This window comes from Oncorhynchus mykiss, chromosome 17, assembly GCF_013265735.2.
Source record: "Oncorhynchus mykiss isolate Arlee chromosome 17, USDA_OmykA_1.1, whole genome shotgun sequence".
NCBI lineage: Eukaryota > Metazoa > Chordata > Actinopteri > Salmoniformes > Salmonidae > Oncorhynchus > Oncorhynchus mykiss.
The window spans coordinates 20,201,497-20,225,327 of record NC_048581.1 but is presented as its reverse complement, the minus strand read 5'-3'; the positions used below and the strand labels follow the sequence as shown (position 1 = coordinate 20,225,327).

The window sequence follows — 23,831 nt, the reverse complement described above, 5'->3', positions numbered from 1 at the left end:
CAGCACCAGGGACAGCGATAAACAAATTCTTAGCAATTAATAGGTTCTTCACCAATAAAATTGAATGTCAGTTACTTTGGAAGACCAGAAGAGGACTAGGGGTGCGTGTGTGTGCATGTATATGTGTTGTGTATGTGTGCATGTACATGTGTGCATGTACATGTGTTGTGTATGTGAGCATGTATATGTGTTGTGTATGTGAGCATGTATATGTGTTGTGTATGTGAGCATGTATATGTGTTGTGTATGTGAGCATGTACATGTGTTGTGTATGTGCGTCCTCATGTGTTTGCAACTATGCATGATGACTCACGTCGTTGAGCATCTTCTCCAGATTCTCCTGCAGCTCAAAGAAATACACCGTTGTGATGAGTCCGTCCTGTGATTTGGTCAGGCAGTCTCTGGACAGCTCTGCTATCTGGTGGTGGATGAAGCTGAGGACCCCGTCAGCCAGCGGCAGCACGCTCTCCGGGGAGAAGTTCTGGATGAACTCTGACAGACGCTCCTCCATCTGGGCTGTAGCCTGGGAGGAGAGGACAACATGGTAAAATACACTACAGGTGAGTGACTGGGTTCCGAACCCAGGCCACAAGACAGTGTTAACCAACTGAGATAAAGCCTTTCAGGGGAGAAGCTATCAACGTTCCTTCATCTGGGCAGTTGACAGATATACAGCATAGACTACATATTATCAATACAGGACCGATGGGGTTCGAACCCAGGACTTTTACCAGCTACAGGATTGTGTTGGTGTGTTCAGCTAAAGCCTAGGAGCCAACACAAGTCTTCAGGACTCAGGTAAGGTTACTTAACGTGCGAGCGTGGTTCACCCACCCATTGAGCTCCATGTGAAGTCCATGTGATCAGTATTCTAGTGGGAGACTAGCAATATAGTCAAACAAACAGACACCATCAGCAAACTGCTGAATCCAAATAAATCTCTCCGTACCTTAGTGTTTGAACTACTATAGTATGTGATGTGAGTAATGCCTTTTCTCTGTTTGTCTGCTTCTGTTTGGTTTGCAGCTTTACCACAGCGGCTGCCTGCCTGTCATACAGCCTGTAAGTCATTGATATCGGTCAACACAAAGCCAGAAGTGGTTGCAACAGTGGACGGGGAGATATGCTATATTAGAGAGAGAAACTGCACTGCGCTGGGCTCTGTCTAAATGGCTCTCTGGGGCCATTTTGGATCAGTTACTGCATGACATGTCAGTCTCCATTTTGGGGGTGCGACGGTTGCAACCATCTTGTTGTGTTTTTATGCAGAAGCAAGTAAAACTGTGCAGGTAGTCAGTGACACTGCAGTTAGCAATGCTTCAAGTCCCATTCATGTTATGGGATAGGGCCACTGTGTGTGTGTGTGTGTGTGTGTGTGTGTGTGTGTGTGTGTGTGTGTGTGTGTGTGTGTGTGTGTGTGCGCATCTGCGCGCGTGTGTATGCGTACCTGCATACGTGTGTGCATTTCTGTTTACGAGTTGTGCGTGTGAGTGTGTGCGTGTATGTGTGTGTGTATGTGTGTGTGTGTACTGACCTTGGGGAAGCGCTCCTTGTAGACATGGTTCATCATTACTATCTCGTTGTCATAGCAAGACGGTGAGCGCCCCGGGCTGAAGAGAGAGAACGAGACAGAGAGGCAGATTGACAAGAAAGAGTGATAGACAATCAATTTTTTTATGTTTCACTTGAATGCAGGCTTAATTTGCAGTAGCCAGGACCCAGTGTGTGTGTGTGTGTGTGTGTGTGTGTGTGTGTGTGTGTGTGTGCGTACGTGTGGACCCCTGTCTGTACATTATGTAAATCAGCCAATCAAAGATAGCTCCACTTTTAGTCGCTCTCTAAAATCAACCAATCAGGAATTCTGAACACTCCGTCTCCCTCTAATGGATGCACTAATTAGGACCCCACTCCTCAATCAAGGAGGAGCATTGTTAAAGACACAGGAAGTTACTCCGCCATTCTACAGTGTATCAAGAGAGGAGACCGCCAGACCCCATTGGAACAAGCCACATGCAACCATGCCAAGCACTAATACAAGACCTGGGTTCAAATAGTATTTAAGATATGTTTAATACTTGGAGCTTCCTGGAGTGCCAGATGGCTGGGGCATACACTTTTGGGACTACTCCATTGGTTCCATTGCGTCAGACAAGTTTAATCAATCGCAGATAAAGTTCTTGAAAGAAAATGTACATTATTTTGAACCCAGGTCTGCTGTGTGTGGAGCAGATATTTTAGTCTGGTCTAGAAGTCTCCATGGACTCATCACTTGGGAGACAGAAGAGAGGAGAAACACATGCACTCTGGAGACCGCCTGGATGATACTGACGTGAATAAAGACCACAGTGAACTCTAGAGAGGGGCATGCTGAGAGAGAGAAAGAGAAAGAGAGAAAGAGAGAAAGAGAAAGACAGACAGACAGACAGACAGACAGAGATAGAGAGAGAGAGAGAGACAGAGAGAGAGACAGAGAGAGAGCAACTGTAAAGCAGAGGAGTTTGTTAGGAGATTGGGTTTGTATTCATATCTTTGTGCATAAAGCTTGTGTATAAAGCTTCGAGGAGATACACAGGGCGAAACTAGTATCTCCACCCCTTTCCCTGACCCTTGACCCCTCTAACCTGAGGCTGCGGGAGCGGGGGCGCACGTGTGGCGAGCGGCGGCCCCCGTCGTCGTCGGTGATGCTCTCGGTGCTGCCGAAGTGCTTGGACAGGAAGTGCAGCTCATCCATGGTGGGCTGGAAGGGCAGCTGGTGCAGCCGCTCCTGTGACGAGGAGGAGGACTGGGGGAGAGAGGAAAGACATGAGGAGAGAGCAGGAGCGAGGGGGTGGGAGGGGGAGAGAGGGAGCGGGAGGAGGAGGAAGGGAGAGAGTAATTAGAAAGGTCAAAAGCAAGAAACAATCATACCTCATGATGTGTTTCATAAAAGAAAGAGACAGAGAGAGAGACAGACAGAGAGCGAGAGAGAGAGAAAGTGTGGAAGTGAGAGGGGTAGAGAGAGAGAGAAAGTGTGGAAGTGAGAGGGGTAGAGAGAGAGCGAGACAGAGAGAGAGAGAAAGTGTGGACGTGAGAGGGGTAGAGAGAGAGAGAAAGTGTGGAAGTGAGAGGGGTAGAGAGAGTGAGCCCTCAAGCGTTAATAAGCCTTTATTGTACAACTAATGTGTTCGATGCAGAGCTTCTAGGCTGCTGGACAAACGTCAATATCACAAAACAAAACATGTGATGAAAAGAGAGTGGGAGGGAGAAAGAGTGTGATGAAGAGAGAGAGAAAATAGACCAAGTCTAAGAGACTGAAAACTAAAACTGGACAAGCTAAAGTGGAGCCTCAGGGGTCTTAGCACTAGCAGACCCTACTCTTAAACAAACGTGCTTTTCTGTTCTAGAGCTACAGGAAAAACCAGGCTGGATCAATCAAGGGCTTTAATGAACACGCCTCCCATAGGGATGGGGAGATAGTGGTGTGTGTTTGTGCGTTTGTGAATGAGTGAGTGAGTGAGTGAGTGAGTGAGTGAGTGAGTGAGTGATTGAGTGAGTAAGTGAGTGAGTGAGTGAGTGAGTGAGTGAGTGAGTGAGTGTGTGTTGGGAGGTTAAACAATGATTTCTGCCATGAAATCCATTAGAACCTGGCCTACTTCTGGTTCCAATCCAAACCACTTCAAATTGCTAAATGCATATCAACATTATCAATTGAACACATAGGGAGATGATGGGATGAGGTGGATTGAAGGAGGATAGAGGGATACAATGAAGGAGAGATAGCAGGATAGAGGGAAAGTATTTTATGTCTTCTCCTGTTGTGGTTCTCTCTCTTTCTCCATTAACTCTGTCTTACTTCCTCTCTCTCCACCCCCCCCCCCCCCCTCTCTCTCTTCCTTTTCCTCTCTCTCAATTCAATTTAATTTAAGGGTCTTTGTTGTCATGGGAAACACATGTTAACTTTGCCAAAGCAAGTGAAATAAACAATAAAAAACGTACAGTAAACACTCACAAAAGTTCCAAAATACATTTCAAATGTCATTTTATGTTTATATACAGTGTTGTAATGATGTGCAAATAGTTAAAGTACAAAAGGGAAAATAAATAAACATAAATATAGGTTGTATTTACAATGGTGTTTGATCTTCACTGGTTGCCCTTTTCTTGTGGCAACAGGTCACAAATCTTGCTGCTGTGATGGCATTCTAGTTTGCTCTGTTTTTTTGTAAATTCTTTCCAATGTGTCACGTAATTATCATTTTGTTTTCTCATGATTTGGTTGGGTCTTAATGTGTCTCTGTCCTCCTGCCCTCCTTTCATCTCCTCTGTCCTCCTCTCCTCCTTTCATCTCCTCTCCCCTCATCTCCTCTGTCCTCCTCTCCTTTGTTCATCTCCTCTCCCCTCATCCCCTCCTTTCATCTCCTCTCCCTCCTTTCATCTCCTCTGCCCTCCTTTCATCTTCTCTGTTCTCATCCCCTCCTTTCATCTGCTCTGTCCTCATCCCCTCCTTTCATCTCCTCTGCCCTCCTTTCATCTCCTCTGTTCTCATCCCCTCCTTTCATCTCCTCTGTCCTCCTCTCCTCCGTTAATCTGCTCTGTCCTCATCCCCTCCTTTCATCTCCTCTGCCCTCCTTTCATCTCCTCTGTTCTCATCCCCTCCTTTCATCTCCTCTGTCCTCCTGTCCTCCGTTCATCTCCTCTCCCCTCATCCCCTCCTTTCATCTCCTCTCCCCTCCTTTCATCTCCTCTGCCCTCCTTTCATCTCCTCTGTTCTCATCCCCTCCTTTCATCTCCTCTCCCCTTTCATCTCCTCTGTCCTCATCCCCTCCTTTCATCTCCTCTGCCCTCCTTTCATCCCCTCCTTTCATCTCATCTGCCCTCCTTTCATCCCCTCCTTTCATCCCCTCCTTTCATCCCCTCTGTGTATGCAGACCCTGCAGTAGCTAATCAAGCAAGTAATGGTCCATGTAAGAGCCTGGGGAGGTCTGAAAACTGACGTCTGTACAGGAGGAAGAGAGGATGGGGGAGAGATGAGAGGAGAGGGGGAGAGAAGAGAGGAGAGGGGGAGAGAAGAGAGGAGAGGAGAGGGGGAGAAGGAAGGAGGTGGAGAGAGGAGAAGGAAGGAGGTGGAGAGAGGAGAGGGGAGAGAGGGGTGAAGAAGAGACAGGTGAGGGGGACAGGGGAGGAGAGAACCTCCTGTCAACAGCACTGCAAAACTGCAATTAATGGTAGTGTATGTGTGTGTGTGTGTGTGTGTGTGGGTGGGTGCGTGTGGGTGGGTGAGTAGGTGTGTGGGGGTGTGTTTGTGTGGGTGTGTGGGTGGGGTGTGTGTGCGTGTGTGTGTGTGTGTGGGTGGGTGGGCGCATGTGTGGGGGTGTGTTTGTGTGGGTATGTGTGGATGTGTGTGAGGGTGTGTTTATGTGGGTGTGTGTGGATGTGTGTGTGGGGGGGGGGGTGTTTGTGGGTGTGTGTGGATGTGTGTGGGGGTGTGTTTATGTGGGTGTGTGTGGATGTGTGTGGGGGTGTGTTTATGTGGGTGTGTGTGGATGTGTGTGTGGGGGGGGGGTGTTTGTGGGTGTGTGTGGATGTGTGTGTGTGTGGGGGGGTGTTTGTGGGGGTATGTGTGGATGTGTGTGGGGGTGTGTGTATGTGGGTGTGTGTGGATGTGTGTGTGTGGGGGGGGGGGTGTTTGTGGGTGTGTGTGGATGTGTGTGTGGGGGGGGGGTGTTTGTGGGTGTGTGTGGGGGGGTGTTTGTGGGTGTGTGTGGATGTGTGTGTGTGTGTGGGGGGGGGGGTTTGTGGATGTGTGTGGATGTGTGTGTGGGGGGGGGGGGGGTGTTTGTGGGTGTGTGTGGATGTGTGTGTGGGGGGGTGTTTGTGGGTGTGTGTGGATGTGTGTGTGGGGGGGTGTTTGTGGGTGTGTGTGGATGTGTGTGTGTGTGTGGGGGGGGGGGGTTGTGGATGTGTGTGTGGGGGGGGGGTGTTTGTGGGTGTGTTCTCGTTCTTTTCCTCTTTTTTGTCTGTCTTCCCCCCCCCTCTCTCTCTTACACACATTTCACTCTTCATTGACTCTTTCTGTATTCCCTTTCCATCTCTGTCTGTATCCCCCCCATCCCTCACTCCATCCCTCACTCCATCCCTCACTCCATCACTCAGTTTAGCTAACTGAATCATAGCAATGGATAGAGGATGAGATAACATGTTTTTAAGACCGGTTGACTTTCTGTTTCTACTTTATCATCTCACACACACACACACACACACACACACACACACACACACACACACACACACACACACACATACACACACAACATACACACAACACACACACAACACACACACACACACATTCTCTTTGAGCCAAGTCATCAGCCACAGTGATAAATCAGGTACTGAATGTACATCTTAGCAAGCGATCTGATCTGAGCCGCTGGTTTATTTTTAGTTCTGTTCTCCATGGGTAGTATTATGGGATAGATCCATGTTCACCAGCGGGAAGGTGCCTTTTAACTATCCAGCTGAGATTTACAGCACAAATTATAGAGGGAAAGGCTTTGGTACATGTGTGGGAGGGGTGGGGGGGTAGTGTGTGTGTCTGTCAATGTGTGTCTGTCAGTGTGTGTGTCTGTCTGTGTGTGTGTCTGTCAATGTGTGTCTGTCAGTGTGTGTCTGTCAGTGTGTGTGTCTGTCTGTGTGTGTGTCTGTCAGTGTGTGTCTGTCAGTGTGTGTGTCTGTCAGTGAGTGTGTGTCTGTCAGTGAGTGTGTGTCTGTCTGTGTGTGTGTGTGTGTGTGTGTCTGTCAGTGTGTGTGTCTGTCAGTGTGTGTGTCTGTCTGTGTGTGTGTCTGTCTGTGTGTGTGTCTGTCAGTGATTGTGTGTCTGTCTGTGGGTGTGTGTCTGTCTGTGGGTGTCTGCCAGTGTGTGTGTGTGTGTGTGTGTGTGTGTGTATGTCTGTCAGTGTGTGTGTGTGTGTGTGTGTGTCTGTCAGTGTGTGTGTCTGTCAGTGTGTGTGTGTGTGTGTGTGTGTGTGTGTGTGTGTGTGTGTGTGTGTGTGTGTGTGTGTGTGTGTGTGTGTGTGTGTGTGTGTGTAAATGTGTGTGTGTGTAAATGTGTGTCTGCCAGTGTGTGTGTGTGTGTGTGTGTGTGTGTGTGTGTACCTGCACATGGCACCAGAAGGCTGCTAGTGTGCCGTGTAATCATTTTAAAAGCAGAACAAAACAAGTAGAACATCAACTCCACAGAACATGAGTTTCCTAATGGCATCCTGCATACCAAGCAGGGAAACATTTAATATATGGAAATGCATTCTAGCGTATAAATACATATTCATGCATGGAATGTCAAGTTTCACTAATGTAATTTGCATGAATGAGAGCTAGAATAAAAAAACAAGTTTCGCCCTATCAGATGTCTCATGACTTAAAGGAGCAATCGGCAATTACTACTTCCACTGATTATGGTTTGAACTGCAGATTGCCCCTTTAACAGTTATATGGTGGTTATTATGAAGAAAAAGACTGGATAGTTTTTCCTCTGTCCTGCTTTCAACTGTCAAGTCTACTCCAATCAGGGACCAAGGCATGAAGCAATGGAACTGCCTTGAGGAAACGAACAGTAACTCTGATAACAAGGCCAAACAGCTCCATGCTGCTAGATCATGTCATGTTGGTAATATGAAAGGACCTCTAGAGTGTGGCGTTCAAATGGAGGAGTTATTACAATGATTTTTGTATTTTTATTTGAGTTTCCTTTTGTCCGTTTCAGACACAGATAAAACACCATTAATAGTTGGGACAATAAATGATAATAAGGAAAATTTGTCATTAGAGATTGTTGTTCTTACACGTTCTTACACATTTTACCGTCTGTGTAAAAATGGGTCAGTTGTAGTTACCGTTGAGCTGGGTGTGTTGGTGCCATAACCAGAGGAGGGGAGAGAGGCCAGGGACCATCTTCGACCATCCGCCCTGCAGAAGAGAGAGGGAGAGAGGGGTAGGGTGGGAGAGAGAGAGGGGGGGGGGGGGTAGGGTGGGTGAGAGAGAGAGAGAGAGAGAGAGAGAGAGAGAGAGAGAGAGGGGGGGTAGGGTGGGGGAGAGAGAGAGAGAGAGAGAGAGAGAGAGAGAGAGAGGGTTAGGGTGGGAGAGAAAGAGAGAGAGAGGGGGGGGGGGGGAATTAGGAAGAGAGCAGGAAGAATTGCGTCATACTAGTTCCAGAGCAGAAAGGGATTTATACAATAGATAGTTCCTTCTGTCCAAAAAGTCAGAGAGCTTAATGTTCCACATTTCTTTCACACCTCCTGGATTGCCTTTTGCGCCAATAATCCCTTCCTTTCCTCTGCTTCCCTGGGGTCCTGCTACACATATCTCTCTCCCTCTCTCTGTGGGTCCTTCTATCTGTCTGACACTGCTGGAGTCATGATGGATGTTGGTTTTGGCTACATCCTGGCACTCAGAGGCCCATCCGTCTGTGCGCGCACATAAACACACACACACACAAACACTTTGTCATGCCGTGTGACAGGGGAATGCAAAGAGGGGAACGTGTCTCTGTATAAGGGTGTAAATTAATTCCCTTTCACTGTGTGTGTGCCACTGGAATATTGTCACTGCTTAACTAAATGGTCAGTTGAGGCCTGGGGTGGTCTAGTGGTCTAAGCCACTGCCTCTGGAGCACATTTACGGCTGCAGCAGGGGTTCACATCCAGCCTACTGCTATTTCAGCAACTCTCTCTGTCTTTCCTCTCTACTACACTGCCTGCCCACAAAACCACACATATTCCTTCAAAAAGGAATGGCCAGTGTATTGCTATTACGGCGGTATTGGTGTGACAATGTGTTTGTTTATGCAGTGTAGCCAAAGGCTTTTTGGTTGTTGTAGGATTACCTGATTTAGAGATATGGCTGCTAGATTAGATTATAGGATCATAAAAAGGGACCTGCCAAGAGCGTTACCTGGTTTTGAATCCCTTTATATAACTGGATATCATCTCTTTATATGTAAACAGCAGATGTATTGAGTAGTCCAAACGCTATTTACCTTCTAGAGGAGGCAAATGAGAAGTGGGCAGGGCCACTGGGGGAGAAGTTCCTTGGGCTGTCCAATGGACTACTTCCTGTGGAGAGACAGGGAACAAACATGAAGTGCCATTATAATATTTAATATATTTAGCAGACATTTTTATCCAGAGCAGCTTACAGTCATGCATGCATACATTTTAAGTATGGGCGGTCCTGGGCATTGAACCCACTACCCTGGCGTTACAAGCACCATGCTCTACCAAATGATCTACAAAGAACCATACTGGCCCATTATACATCACTGTAAATACAGTATTAACTGTTAATATAAACTGGGTGGTTTGAGCCCTGAATGCTGATTAGCTGATATGGTGGTATATCAGGCCATATACCACGGGTATGACAAAACATGTATTTTTACTGCTCTAATTATGTTGTTAACCAGTTTATAACAGCAATAAGGCACCTCAGAGGTTTGTGATATATGGCCAATATACCGCGGCTACGGGCTGTGTCCAGGCGCGCGTTGTGTCGTGCGTAAGAACCGCCATTAGCCGTGGTATATTGGCCATATTGGCTCGCGTCTTAACGCTTAATTATAACCAATTGCCTTACCTATGTGTCCAGGGAGAGGTGAGTGTGGTCGAGGGAGAGTGGGTGATGTACTGGTTAGAATGAGGCTCTTCCGGTTACTGGTCCGGCAACTAGAACACACACAGCCACAAACACACAGGCCATCATTATCTGAAACACAGTCAAAGAAGTGATAACATTACCATCTAACAGCATCCACCACTTAACGTAATATCTATGAGAAAGTCGGGTGTGATCGTGTGTACTTTCATGTGTGTGTGTGTGCGTGTGGGTGTGAGTGCGTGCGTGTTTGTGTGGCTGTGGGCTTCTGAGCTTGAACGCATGTGTGCGTGTAAGTGTGTGTGTGTGTGTGTGTGTGTGTGTGTGTGTGTGTGTGTGCGCTTCTGTGTGTAAATGTGTGTATGCATGCTCATACAAATTGGGCCAGAGAACATGGTGTATTGAAGTCAGCCCACCACGTGGGGAGAGAGCCAAAGCAACAAAGCCTTGTGGATCACACACACACACACAAACACACACACACACACACACACCACGAGCCACGGCAACAAGGACTTCCAATTTCCTTCAGTGTCAACTTGGACGAGACACCTCTCATGCGAGATAATGATGGGAGCGAGGGAGAGATGGAGAGAGAGCGAGAGAGAAGGAGAGGGGCAGGTAATGATGTGTTGAGATTATCATATAAATGAGGATTAACCCTCCTGATGCAAGAGAAAAAAACATGGACACACACACTGAGTGTGACACAGATGGTGTTATGCGGGAGGAGGGCTTTAAAAGGTGTGATTCTACCATGACAACCATACTTCCTGTAGTCAGGGAACCGTACGTAACGGTGTTATGTTGTAGTTGGCTGAAATCCCTCACTAATATATATTCTCCATATTATACACCACTATCAGCATAGGAGAGAAATATGGTATAGCCTTGAAAAATCACCCACAGTAGACTGTTCCCTTTCTCCTCCTTCTCCTCCTTCCTCAATCTATGGTCGACCAATGACGACTCACTACACTGTATTCACCACTAATAATGACTCCCGAATAACAACTTTCAACACTGTCAGCATAGCACAATAGTAACAGGAATATGGCATACTGTAGCCTCGAAAAATGACCCCTAGTAAAAATGATGTCACTTTTCTCCTCTGTGTGTGTGTGTGTGTGTACGTGTCAAGTCTGTTTTGGTTGCTCTGCCAGATCTCTCCAGTGTGCTGGTTTTGAAGGGTAGCTGTCAGCCAGATGAGAAGAGGTAGGAAGCCGCACAGCGCTAACACAGCATGACAAAGACCTGGGCTAGGCTTGTTCCACATTGCATCAGATAGCATTCTGCTCTATACAGCTGGGATGTAAATTACACACACACGCATGAGCAGGTAAGTACACGACACACACGCACGCACATGCACGAGCGGTATACGTACATGTCTGAAACAGCAGGACAATTTCCATAATGCATTGATGCATTTCAAATAAAGCACTCCCTCCCCCCTCCCTCCCTCACTCCCTCCCCCCTTCCTCCCTCCCTCCCCCCTTCCTCCCCCCTCCCTCCCTCACTCCCTCCCCCCTTCCTCCCTCCCTCCACCGCCATATCCCTTATTTTTTTTAAATTCTCATGTGTTTGTTCCTCGTCAGAACAGCTAACATCAAGGAAACAGCCAAAAACCACCTAGTGATCTCTCTCTGTGTCACTCAGGCACCAGGAGAGGCTTGTCAATGAACTCACACACACATTTGGAGAGAAGGGGTGGTGAAATATTTAAGGGAAATGCATTAGGCTTGGTTTTGGAAGTGGCTTAACACCATTACACTACAACTCTCTGAGGACTGGAGGAGAACCAGACAGACATACTGAGAGAGTCATCCCAGTCCTTACTCTCCGTTAACTTTATATTTTTTTCGTCTTACATGTTTATTTAAATTTGGCTGGTTAATAGTATATTAACCTTCACAATTTATCACACAATCAATAATACAGTGTAGAATACACAGTACTTAAATTGGCCAATGTAAGCATTACCTTTAAATGTGTCATCATCTTAATGATGAATCTAGTTTCTTTATGAAGGAGGGCCCAGTGGAGACTAGAGGACTGTCTGGGACTTTATGGTCAGACTGGTCCTTCTAAGTGGGATTCTAAGTAACGCTGAATGTCACTGTCCTCTCCTGTGGCTTGATTAAATGAACTCTCTAACCCACATATAGAGATAGAGAGAAGGAGCGGGATGGGGAGGAGTGGAGGGGGGTAGAGAGGGGGAGTATGTGTGACAAAGAAATTGAGTGCGTGAGAACAAGTGAGAGAGAAAGGAGAAAGAGAGACTACCAGGGTTGAGAATATTGAGTGAAGGGGAAGAATAGAAAGATACCTCGTTTTATTTCTTCAGAGTTCAGTTCCTCTACATTAGACGTTTAGCATGAGAATGATTTCAAGTGATGAGTCATCCATAGACCTAACTGGAACTATGCTCAGTGGATGACATGCTGTGTCTTTCATAACGTTTCTCATGACTTTGGTCTGATGGAAAAAGATCTGAGATAGAGCTGACAAATGAAAAATTGAAGGAAACATGGGAAAGAGGGGGGTGAAAGAGAGAAATGAAAAGGAAAAGAAGACAAGTGTGTGTGTTTTCTCTCTCCTCTCTGGTGTTGCTGAGTGACAGGGTAAATCTCTCAGTCACGGTTATGGTCATGTATTGTGGGCTCAGCCGCTCTCCATCTGGTTTAGATTGTGTGTATGTTTATGTGTGTGTGTGTGTGTGTGTGTGTGCTGCTGGCTTTATCCCAAGACCACCATAAATCAAGAGCAGTGCCCTTACTATATCACACAACATAAAGGTTTTTGATAGCATATCATATGGCATTTCTGAGGTGGACAAACATTTTCAGCATGATTGTGTTCAGTTTGGTTTATCCTTAATGACCAGTCTCCAGACTAGACACATCTCTAAACAGCGTTAGCTACATCTTTCAGAATTGAATTGAATCATTCATTTAACCAGGTAAATAAATGAGGAGTAAATTCTGCCTTGCTTCGTTCTGTAATGACCCGACCACGAAGCAGTAAGAGAGAGGGGGGTGAGGGGAGGCTGGGTGTACACGGTTACTATAGCAACACTAAAGAGTCACACAACATACTACTCATGTGAACGTCCAACCCCGTCCTGTAGTTACAATAACAAGTCTTTATTATTCCTTTCTTTATTAGGATCCCCATTAGGTGTAACAAAAATAGCAGCTACTCTTCCTGGGGTCTACACAGAACATGACATAACACAGAACATTAATAGACCAGAACAGTTCAAGGACAGAACTACATACATTTAAAAACGGCACTCATAGTCTACATATCAATGCATACTGACAATATCTAGGTCAAATGGGGGAGTTGTGCTGTGAGGTGTTGCTTTATCCGTTTTTTTAACCAGGTTGGCTGTTCATTTAAGCAATATGAGTTCTTTGCAATAATGGCTCTATATATTACTGTACACTTTCTTGAATTTGTTCTGGATTTGGGGACTGTGAAAAGACCCCTGGTGGCATGTCTGGTGGGGTAAGTGTGTGTCAGAGCTGTGTGTAGATTGACTATGCAAACTATTTGGAATTTTCTAAACATGAATGTTTCTTATAAAAAGAAGAAGTGACGTAGTCAGTCTCTCCTCAACTCTTAGCCAAGAGAGACTGGCAGCATAGTATTAATATTAGCCCTCTGATTACAATGAAGAGCAAGACGTGCCGCTCTGTTCCGGGTCAGCTGCAGTTTAACTAGGTCTTTCTTTGCAGGACTCGACCACATGACTGGACAACAATCAAGATAAGATAAAACTAGAGACTGCAGGACTTGCAGTGTGGTGTCAAAAAAGCAGAGAATCTCTTTATTACAGACAGACCTCCCCATCTTTACAACCATTGAATCTAGATGTTTTGACCATGACCGTTTACAATCTAAGGGAACACCAGGTCTAGAACCTACTTTACACTTTGCACTCTGACTTTATGACATTTGACCTACATCCCATCTTTATACATGAACTTCTATGAACTCACATTACACTAAAACATGCAGATGAAACCTCAAATAATCTGGTATGTGGGCATTTTAATCTACTGTATCATAATCCATTTAATCCAGACATCAGGCTCAGCCAGTAGCAGGCAGGCAGTCAGCCAGTTTAGTCAGTCAGCCGGTGGCAGTCAATCAGTCAGTTTGATAGTCAGTCAGTCAGTAGTTGATAGTAGTGTTAAAAGTCAGTCAGTCAGTCAGTCAGTCAGTAGTTGATAGTAGTGTTAACAGTCAGACAGTCAGTCAGTCAATCAGTAGCTGACAGTAGTGTTAACAATGAGTCAGTCAGTAGTTGACAGTAGTGTTAACAGTCAGTCAGTAGTGTTGCCTGTCTTGTGTGATCTGTGATTTCTAGACATCAATAACCCTTGCTGTGTCTTCTGACTCTTTACCTCATGAGGTCACACTGTAATAAAAATCACATTTGGTAAAACATGATGATGAAGCAGCAAATCTGCTGTGTGGGCAGCAGTTCATAATCCATGATAATCTACTGCATCACATCACCAGGCTACAAACTCTTCCGGTGGCAGCCAGTCAGTCACTCCGACAGTATTTGACAGTAGAGTTGCCAGTCAGTGTGTGGTTGTGTGATTTATAGAGAATCAATGGCCCATGCAGTCTCTGTCTGTCTGTGGGTTCTGGTGATAAGTCAGAGTAACAGAGGAGAAAGCTGTGATAACAACTGATGAGAAAAAAGGCCAAATGGCAGTGTGTGTGTGTGTATGACTAAATCAAAAGTTCTCCCATGTCACCCCGCTCCTCCGCACACTCCACACTGGCTTCCAGTCGAAGCTCGCATCCACTACAAGACCATAGTACTTTCCTACATAGCTGTAAGAGGAACTGCCCCTCCCTACCTTCAGGCTATGCGCAAACCCTACACCCCAACCCGAGTACTCTGTTCTGCCACCTCTGGTCTCTTGGACCTCCCAACCCTACAAGAGGGCAGCTCCCGCTCAGCCCAGTAAAGCTCTTCTCTGTCCTGGCACCCCAATGGTGGAACCAGCTTCCCCTTGAAGCTAGGACATCAGAGTCCCCGCCCATCTTCAGAAGCCATCTGAAACCCTACCTCTTCAACAAGTATCTTTGGAAGGTTGACAGAAGCATGATGCTGGTGGCAGGAAGAAGAGGGACCGACTGTTTGATATCTCGACCCATCCTCGGCGCCATGTTGCACTGTGCTTGCTGTCCAGGAGAACACAGACAACACTGTGGAAGCCCGGCTCTTCTGAAGACTCAACTGATCCAGGATCGCCAGAGTTCTAACTATCAATTTTGTGGCTGAACCGACAAAGGAGTGAGTGACTTTTCCCAGGCACTTTTCCCAGTGCTGAGACTGTCAGTCCAGAACCTACCGGTACTACTTCCCATGCTCTGGATGTAGTGTTGATGGCAGCGGCTGCCAAACGCTATGAGGGCACCCACGACTTCCGCAACCTGTGCAAAGAGTGCTGCAGTTCCAGAAGACCGTCTGCCACGGTCCAGTCTGACCCATAAGACCTATCATATTTGAGATCAAAGTACTGGCCTTTCTCTCCCACCAGGTACGGTGCATGATGACTGTGCTGCTGCTGATAAGTCAGAAGCTGGAGGCTCCAGAGATAGTGGATCAAGTCCTGGATGTGGAGAGGAATCCCAGGAAACCCATGTGGTGGACTTTACCTTGGTGCTGTTCCGCTGCCATTTTGAGGTGTTGAGCTGGCGCAGGGAGGCTGAGGAGGTGAACCACTCCCTGGCCACGCTGCAGCAACACTGGACCCAGATAGCAGTCAAGACCCAGGTCCCCCCCCCCCCCCCTTTACTATAACTGAGATATGCGGTTGTCCCACCTAGCTATTTTAAGATTTAAGTCGCTCTGGATAAGAGCGTCTGCTAAATGACTAAAATGTAAAAACATAAATGTAATGGAAAGTCAATGGAACACGAAGCTAAAATATCACGGTTCAGTTCCATCTGTCTTAGCCTGGAACTCACTGTGATGCTCTCACAGCCTCTCTCTGTTAAACCTGCCTTTGAAAGAGGACAAGATTGAAATCTATTCTCTATTCTGTGAAAAAGAAGATAACCCACTGGGCATACCACATCATTTCAATGTGGAGAATTGGGTCATATTTGGTAGATACGTATCAATAAGATTCCAACCTATTTTCGCCCACTCAAAACGACAGCCAAACGTTTGTTGAATTCCCAATGTGTTATCACTATGCTTTCAACCATCTAAAAGCACAACCAAATTCTAATGGAAAATCAATGTTGGATTTTTTGGTTTAGTTGTCACCTAAATGTGTTATCACTGCGCTTTCAACCATTTAAAAGCACACTAAAGTTCAAATGGGAAATACAATGTCAGATATTTTGTTTATTTATACAACAACTTAATATGTTTTTATTTGATGTGTTATCACTGTGCTTGATCTAATAGTACAACCAAATGACCTGGATTGCAGTTATTTGAGATTGCATTAAAGTACATGGTGCAAGTGATCAATGAAGTAAAGCCTTCCATCAGGCTATTGACTGTCTTACAAAAGTAATTGACAAGTAGTTGACAACGCAACCAAATATCAACATTTAAAAGAGAAGTGCTGCTTGGATAGTTCCATCTGAGCCACTGGCTTGAGATGGAGATGTGAATCCAACATATAATTTGTTAACTTGTCGACAAGGTAATAGGCTATTTACCATATTGCAAAAGTGATATTGAATTGTGTTTGATTGTCAACGCAAACAAATATCAACTGTTGAAGGAGATCTTCTGCTTGGTTAGCTCCATCTGTGCCACTGAGTCTGGCTTTAATTCCAGTTTGTCTACAAAGGAACAATTGATCTGTTGGTGTCACGTCTCCATTTCAACCCAAAATATATGTTAAGGAATAACGATAAATCAAATCAAATGTTAAATGCACTTTAAATACAGTTTGATTTGATCCTATTCTTTAACTTGTATTTTTGGTTGAGATGGAGATGTGAATCCAACATATTTATGATTAACTTGTAGATTCTATTTGAAATTAACCAGAGCTTGAAACCCTAGGCCTTTATGTATTGCCTATTTTTAGTTGAATCCTGGGCTGAATTTATAGAATAGCTGTTGATGACTTCCCAAATGTTATATAGGCCTAAATAGCATCATTGATGCTATATGATTGATACGTATGATAAGTACGGTTACATTACATTTGCTCTGTTGAACCTACCCTTTGGAATGACTTTGACAGCAAGTTAATCTTTTAAAACCGATTAAGGATCGGACCCTATTTTTCAATTTTCGCCTAAAATGACATGCCCAAATCTAACTGCCTTTAGCTCATAACCTGAAGCAAGGATATGCATATTCCTGATGCCATTTGAAAGGAAACACTTTGAAGTTTGTGGAAATGTGAAATTAATGTTGGAGAATATAACACATTAGATCTGGTAAAATATAATGCAATGTACTTTTTTGTACCGTCATCTTTGAAATGCAAGAGAAAGGCCATAATGTATTATTCCAGCCCAGGCACAATTAAGATTTTGGTCACTAGATGGCAGCAGTGTATGTGCAAGGTTTTAGATTGATCCAATGAACCATTGTATTTCTGTTCAAATTGTTGTATCAAGACTGCCCAAATGTGCCTAATTGGTTTATTAATAACTTTTCAAGTTCATAACTGTGCACTCTCTTTAAACAATAGCATGGAATTCTTTCACTGTAATAGCTACTGTAAATTGGACGGTGCAGTTAGATTAACAATAATTGAAGCTTTCTGCCAATATCAGATATGTCTACATCCTGGGAAATGTTCTTGTTACTTACAACCTCATGCTAATCGCATTAGCATACGTTAGCTCAACCGTCCCGAGGGGGACCCACCAATCTTGTAGAAGTTAGGTGGAGATTTCACAACAATAACTCTCACGATATCAGATTGGTCGTAGTCAGTGACAAATATCAAAAATAAGCTGGGCTTGGTTAAAACCCTGGATGTGAGACCAAAGGGATAGCAGCAGATCAATCAACTCTCCAGTAAGAGTTGCTGTCCAGCCTACTGCATTCTTGTTTTTTAACGCTACAGCACACAATGACATTCTAGACGATTCTGTGCTTCCAACTATGTGCCAACAGTTTGGGGAAGGCCCTTTCCTGTTTCAGCAAGACAATGCCCCCGTGCACAAAGCGAGGTCCATACAGAAATGGTTTGTTGAGATTGGTGTGGAAGAACTTGACTGGCCTCTACAGAGCCCTGACCTCAACCCATCAAATACCTTTATGATGAATTGAAAGGCCGACTGCGAGCCAGGCCTAATCGCCTGACCTCACTAATGCTCTTTTGACTGAATGGAAGCAAGTCCCCACAGCAATGTTCCAACATCTAGTGGAAAGCCTTCCCAGAGTAGTGGAGGCTGTTATAGCAGCAAAGGGGGACCAACTCCATATTAATGCCCATGATTTTGGAATGAGATGTTTGACGAGTAGGTGTCCACATGCTTTTGGTCATGTAGTGTACAAATTCAACATAGATTGTCTGTAATTTTTGAAATTTTGAGGGAAATAGTTTAGTTGGAAAATTTACCCACAAAACAACGTAGTTGATTACTTTTTTCAAATCCAATGTATTTTCCTCGTAGATTCCAAATCACAATACGTTGACAAATTACATTTCAAAAACATTGCGAGAAACAGAGAGGGGGACTGACAGAACAAGAAGAAGAGTAAGCAAGATACATAAAAGGGGAGGAAAGAACCATAAAGAGAGTAAGGGGGAGGATGACATGTAGAGGGAATGATAGCTAGTTGTTCTTTCCTACTGTACCCAATCTGGCGGCTGTCAACAGGTCAAAGGTCAAATCAGTGGTAATGACTCGTGTGAAGAGCGATTATCCCCCGTGCAGGCCCCTCACTGGCACACTGCCATTAGTCTCACATACGAGTGCACACACAGACACGCACACACACGCACAAACGGATGCACACACACACACACAGGATACCAACTGAGCGTATTGTGCTCTTTGTGTGGTGAATAAAGTAGAGAGAACAAGACATGGAGTAAAAGAGAAAGTGAAAGGTGAGAGTGCACCACTTCTCCTCTTCTCACATCATTTCATTTCTGTCAATTGCAGAGCAGACAGTATTTTATTTACTCCCCAATCATAGGAAGATACTGACATTGACACTTCTGATGTAAACACACACACCGACCCACCCACCCACACAATCCTTGGATGACAAACCAGCTTGTGTTTAGGTTCACTATGTTTTATGGTCTGGTTAATTGCTTTCTAAATAACTGCTCAACATGACTATATGACTTTAGTTCCTATAACAAGGCCATGTCCACAGAGACAACACACAGAGGACAGCTACCATTACGTCAAGACATGCAGTGTGTGTGTGTGTGTGTGTGTGTGTGTGTGTGTGTGTGTGTGTGTGTGTGTGATTTCCATATATACTGTACGGGCAGCATGGTGATCAGTAGTTTCAGTAGTCCTACATCTTATGTAACCACATGCTGCGTGTCTCAGGGAGGGTGGGATATGAAAAAACACATGTGAAATAGGACAAATATAAGCACCCACCAAATTATTATAATAATTATTATATTGATGATTATTATCATTACTATAATGATAATTATTATTAGTAAAGGGACTGCTAGTCCAGTATATCATAGTAGACTGTTCTAAAGACTATGTGCAGTAATTCCCAACCCATCTATACGGGTATATCATCATGGTGGACAGTGTGTGTGTGTGTTTGTGCGTGTGCCTCTGTATGTTTGTGTGCGTGCGTGTCTATACAGTAAGCATGAGTGTGTGCTGATGTAACGTAAACGTTAGTGTCGTCTTCTGCATGCTGAGTCACAGGGCAGACAGGACACCATGCAGACCTTTCTGATCGTTAGAATATTGATCGACCCGAGGCAATTTCCTGTCAGGTGACCTTTCCATGACACTCCGGGTTTCTTAATGTTTACCGCTGTCTGATGCGAAGCAGTGAAATCAGAGGTCACAGTCAAGCCACAATATGAAGTGTGTGTGTCAGTCAATCACTATTGTCTATTGACTTTCTCTGACACTTCCTCTGTATTTCTTAAAGGGGGACTGCAACATTTACAGCTGTCTGGAGTCAAGAAACTAAGTCAGGGAAAGGGAGGGAGGGAAGCTGAGTGAAGGAAAAGGGAGGCCAGGCGGGAGGGAGGGAGAAGATAAGAAATGTCAAAAAACCTTCCCATCTAGACCAATTTAGTGAGAAACATTGTATAGTTCTTTGAGGGCCTACGCCTGCTCACAGCAGGGTGTTCTTTCACATCCACTGATAAAAGGGAAGGAAGACAATGACTGTGTCCCAAATGGCAACCTATTCCCTATACAGTGCACTACTTTTGACCATGACCCATAGGATCTGGTCAAAAGTAGTGCACTATGTAGATAATAGGATGCCATTTGGGATGAACACATGTTGTCCCCTTTACACTATAAAACGAGGATGCCGACAGACAGAGAAACGTTTGGCCCTGCTAGATAGCTACAGTCAGACCTGGGTTCAAATACTATTTAAAATCAGGTAAAATACTTTGATTGTTTGCCTGCCTGGAGTGCCAGATGGACAGGGTTTAAAGTATTGGGACTATTCAATCAAGCACAGATGAAGTATTTGAAATGATTTAAAATAGTATTTGAACCCAGGTCTGGTAGCTACATCATCTAGGAGGATGTCTGTCTATCTAGCTATTTCTCTGTCTGTTTGTCTGTCTAGCTACAGTAGCTAGCATGGCGACAAGACATGACGACTCTGGCCTGTAGGTCTGTCTGTCTGTCTATTTAAGATGACGGGGCCTGGAGCTGTCAGAGAGAGAGAGTAGCCTTCCAGGGGAGTTCTAGTTAGGAAACACATCAGTGAGTCTGACTACAACACATCTGGAGCCCAGGCTGTTAAACCAAAATATACTGACTGAGCTAGCCACGACGGCAGCTAGCAAAATGCTACCGCTAGCACACTTTAACAGCAATAGGATAGTCCACAACAGGGATATTAGGTCCATGTCACAGGTCTTTAAGCTCATACAATGAGCTAGCGACAATGCTAACAAAATGTTAATGCAAATGTTCCTCCACAGATGTAGAAAGGCCTATAGATTTTTTCTCAAAGAGGAAAGGACTATCATGACCCTTTATAAAGGTGATATGCCTCTTTAAGACACTATTTTTGTTGTGTTATTGTTATGCTTTTGAAACAATGGGTGGGCAACTGCACTCTATTATCGTCTTTAATTCAAAATGATGTCAGTCGACAGGCGCGTAGGTGCAAAACAAACAGAATAATGAAAAGGCTCTGTTATGCCTTGTGGTCATACTGTAGGCCTGAGGCAGTCGGTTACCCCGTTTGAACTCTCCTATCATGATTTATGACAAAGTTATGTAGGCTATTCTTGAGGTGTCAAAGCATGCCTTCAAGGCAGCCAGAGTGACACAGCAGAATCAGAAGCGAATTGAGGCACTGAAATATCTATTGACTGAACTGAGGTAAATGTTTTCCCCCTTTTCCCCCCTTTTCCGTCTTATTATTATTGATGACAAGGTTAGGCTTTTTTAGGGGTAAAAAATTAAATGTGTCTTCGAGGTAGAGTGACACAGCAATCATCAGAAGCTTGGAGGGACAGTGCTGTCTTGTGTACTGTGTACTGACTGAAAGCTACATTGGGCTGAGACTGGGAGGTGGTGCATTGAATCAGCTATAGCTTTTGTTAACAGACCCTTATGCAGGCAGGGGGTTGCATCCCAAATGGCACCCTATTCCCTATAGTGCACCACTTTTGACTAGGGCCCATTCGGGAATAGGGTGGCATTTGAGACCCACACAGGGACACAGGGCAAATGACCTGGAACTATTACCTCGTTAAAATATAATTGTCTACGTTCCAAATGTCACCCTATTCCCTATGTATTGCACTAGTTTTGGCCGGGGCCCATAGGGAATAGGGTGCTGTTTGGGACACAGTAGCAGACAGTGTCATACACACCGAGTCTGAAGGACATTTAATATCATTATTGATGATGCGTATGGTTAAGTGGTTGTCAAATCCTCCACTACGGAAAACCATGTTCTTTGAATAATACATGTATGTAAAACTCTGTCCTGCTGGATATTAACACTAATACTTTTCTTATTATGACAATGATTGAATTAGAATGTTTAGCCTTGGAACATGGACTCCTTTCCATCAACAAGCCACATACGCTACAGTCAGTTGTTTAAAGAACAAAAATAGGACAGCACTCCGGAGAATAAACTTAAATGAACATATTTTTATTGCCGCGTGCATACGAGGCAACAGCAATCAATATCACCACAATTCGACAAGTATTCAGCACCTGATCTAAGTTTATATAAGGTGGAGTGGAGCACGTTGTTGATCTTTACAGTCAGTTGTTTACCATGTCAATGTTGTGAAATACAGATGGATAAGAAGATTATTACTCAGCTATCATGATGAGAGAAGTAATTACCAGTACACTGAGTCACTAACGGTTTTGGGGGGAGCTAGTGTGTGCACCTGCTATCCAAAAACATCCAAAGTGATGTACTCCCTGTGCTCTGTTTTGACTACTGCCCACCTGCTAGTACAGAGGTAGGATATTAATTTGAGCCAGTTGCTACAGCAGGAAATAATCCTGCAGCAACAGGAAAGGTGAATTATTACGTGAATTATAATTAATGGTTGATACATTTTTCATGAGGGGGAATCAAGTCTGTTAAACAGGTTAAACATTTCCTGCATTGCAGGAAAGTTCTCCAGCAACAGGGTGATCAAATTAAGATCCTACATCTGTAGCAGTCAGATTCCAATAGCGCACAGAGAGAACTACACCAATCTGATTTCACGTTAGCTAGTCTGCATAGTTTAACACAGAGGAGAGAAGGCTCAGTGCATAGCCACAACATCAATAGCATTGATTGACTGGGGGCGTAGGGTTAACAACATGGTGACACACAACTGATATGACTGCAATGTAAATCTGGACTTCAACCACGTTGCAATGTAAATCTATAGAACACACACCTGATGAGGGGTTACATTCAAACACACTCTTTCTCTTGTTCCCTCATTCCTCTATACTAGCTTTCAGATGACATTCTATGAGGAAGACAGAAAAGAGAGAGCGAGAAAGAGAGACCGAGAGAGAAAGATAATTAATTTTGAGTATAGCTACATTTTGAGTACAGCTAACAAGAAAAGAAAAAAGAGTGGAAGAAAAACTAAAGATGAAAGAAAAGAGAGAGTCTCTTTAGAGTGCTGAGTTAACCCCAGTGGGCTGCTGTTAAATGTAGGCCCAGACTGTACCTCAGGCTCTGCCTTTCATTTTACACCCCACTCCGTCTTCCCCTCTCCTGTTCTACACTCCTCCTCCGCTTCGTTCTATCTATCCTTACGGGCACAAAGCATCTTCCTTCTCTAATTGAGACTGCCTGAGAGAGTCGGCCAAGAACGAGCGGCTTGCAAACACACACACACACACACACACACATGCAGGCAGACAGTGACACACACTCACACACAAGCACGCACACGCGCACACACATACGCGCACACACATACTGTACATAAACACTGATATACCCTGAGAAGAACATAAGACACACTACCACCCACGTTATGCTACTAGCTACACACACAAACATGCATTGCATGACAAGTAAGTACAACAAATCTCTGACCTACTACATGGAGTGTAATTTAATGAAGATCAAGCCATCATCATAAGATCAGAGAACCATGTTTCCTCCTGGAGATAGATTCATACAAAGAGATTACAGAGATAGAGCTGTAGAAGAAACCTTGAGGCAGGGTGCTGGAGGTATTATCACACACATACAAACACACACGCACACACACACATACACACAGAGATGCACACACACACACACACACACACACACACACACACACACACACACACACACACACACACACACACACACACACAGAGATGCACACACAAAGAGATGCACATACACACAGAGATGCACACCCACACACACACACACACAGAGAGAGAGAGAGAGAGAGAGAGATGTACACACACACAGAGATGCACACACAGAGATAGAGACACACACACACACACTGCTGCCATCGGACAAAGGGATTTATACTAATCCTCCTATGAGCAGATGAGATGAAGTCGGAAATAAA

The 23,831-nt window shown here is 44.7% G+C and overlaps 1 protein-coding gene across 2 annotated transcripts in view; it reads right to left on the bottom strand.

The window, feature by feature from the left end:
• The window catches only part of LOC110513948 (microtubule-associated serine/threonine-protein kinase 1), an 82,625-nt gene that overhangs the window by 31,344 nt on the left and 27,450 nt on the right, over positions 1 to 23,831 (bottom strand). For both annotated transcript variants that reach the window (XM_036949265.1, XM_036949266.1), the window contains 6 exons: positions 9,610 to 9,698; positions 9,014 to 9,089; positions 7,872 to 7,944; positions 2,622 to 2,782; positions 1,535 to 1,610; positions 314 to 523 (listed from right to left, as the gene is read on the bottom strand). In XM_036949265.1, the coding sequence (XP_036805160.1) occupies positions 314 to 523; positions 1,535 to 1,610; positions 2,622 to 2,782; positions 7,872 to 7,944; positions 9,014 to 9,089; positions 9,610 to 9,698 (685 nt within the window). The remainder of the gene's footprint in view (positions 1 to 313; positions 524 to 1,534; positions 1,611 to 2,621; positions 2,783 to 7,871; positions 7,945 to 9,013; positions 9,090 to 9,609; positions 9,699 to 23,831) is intronic.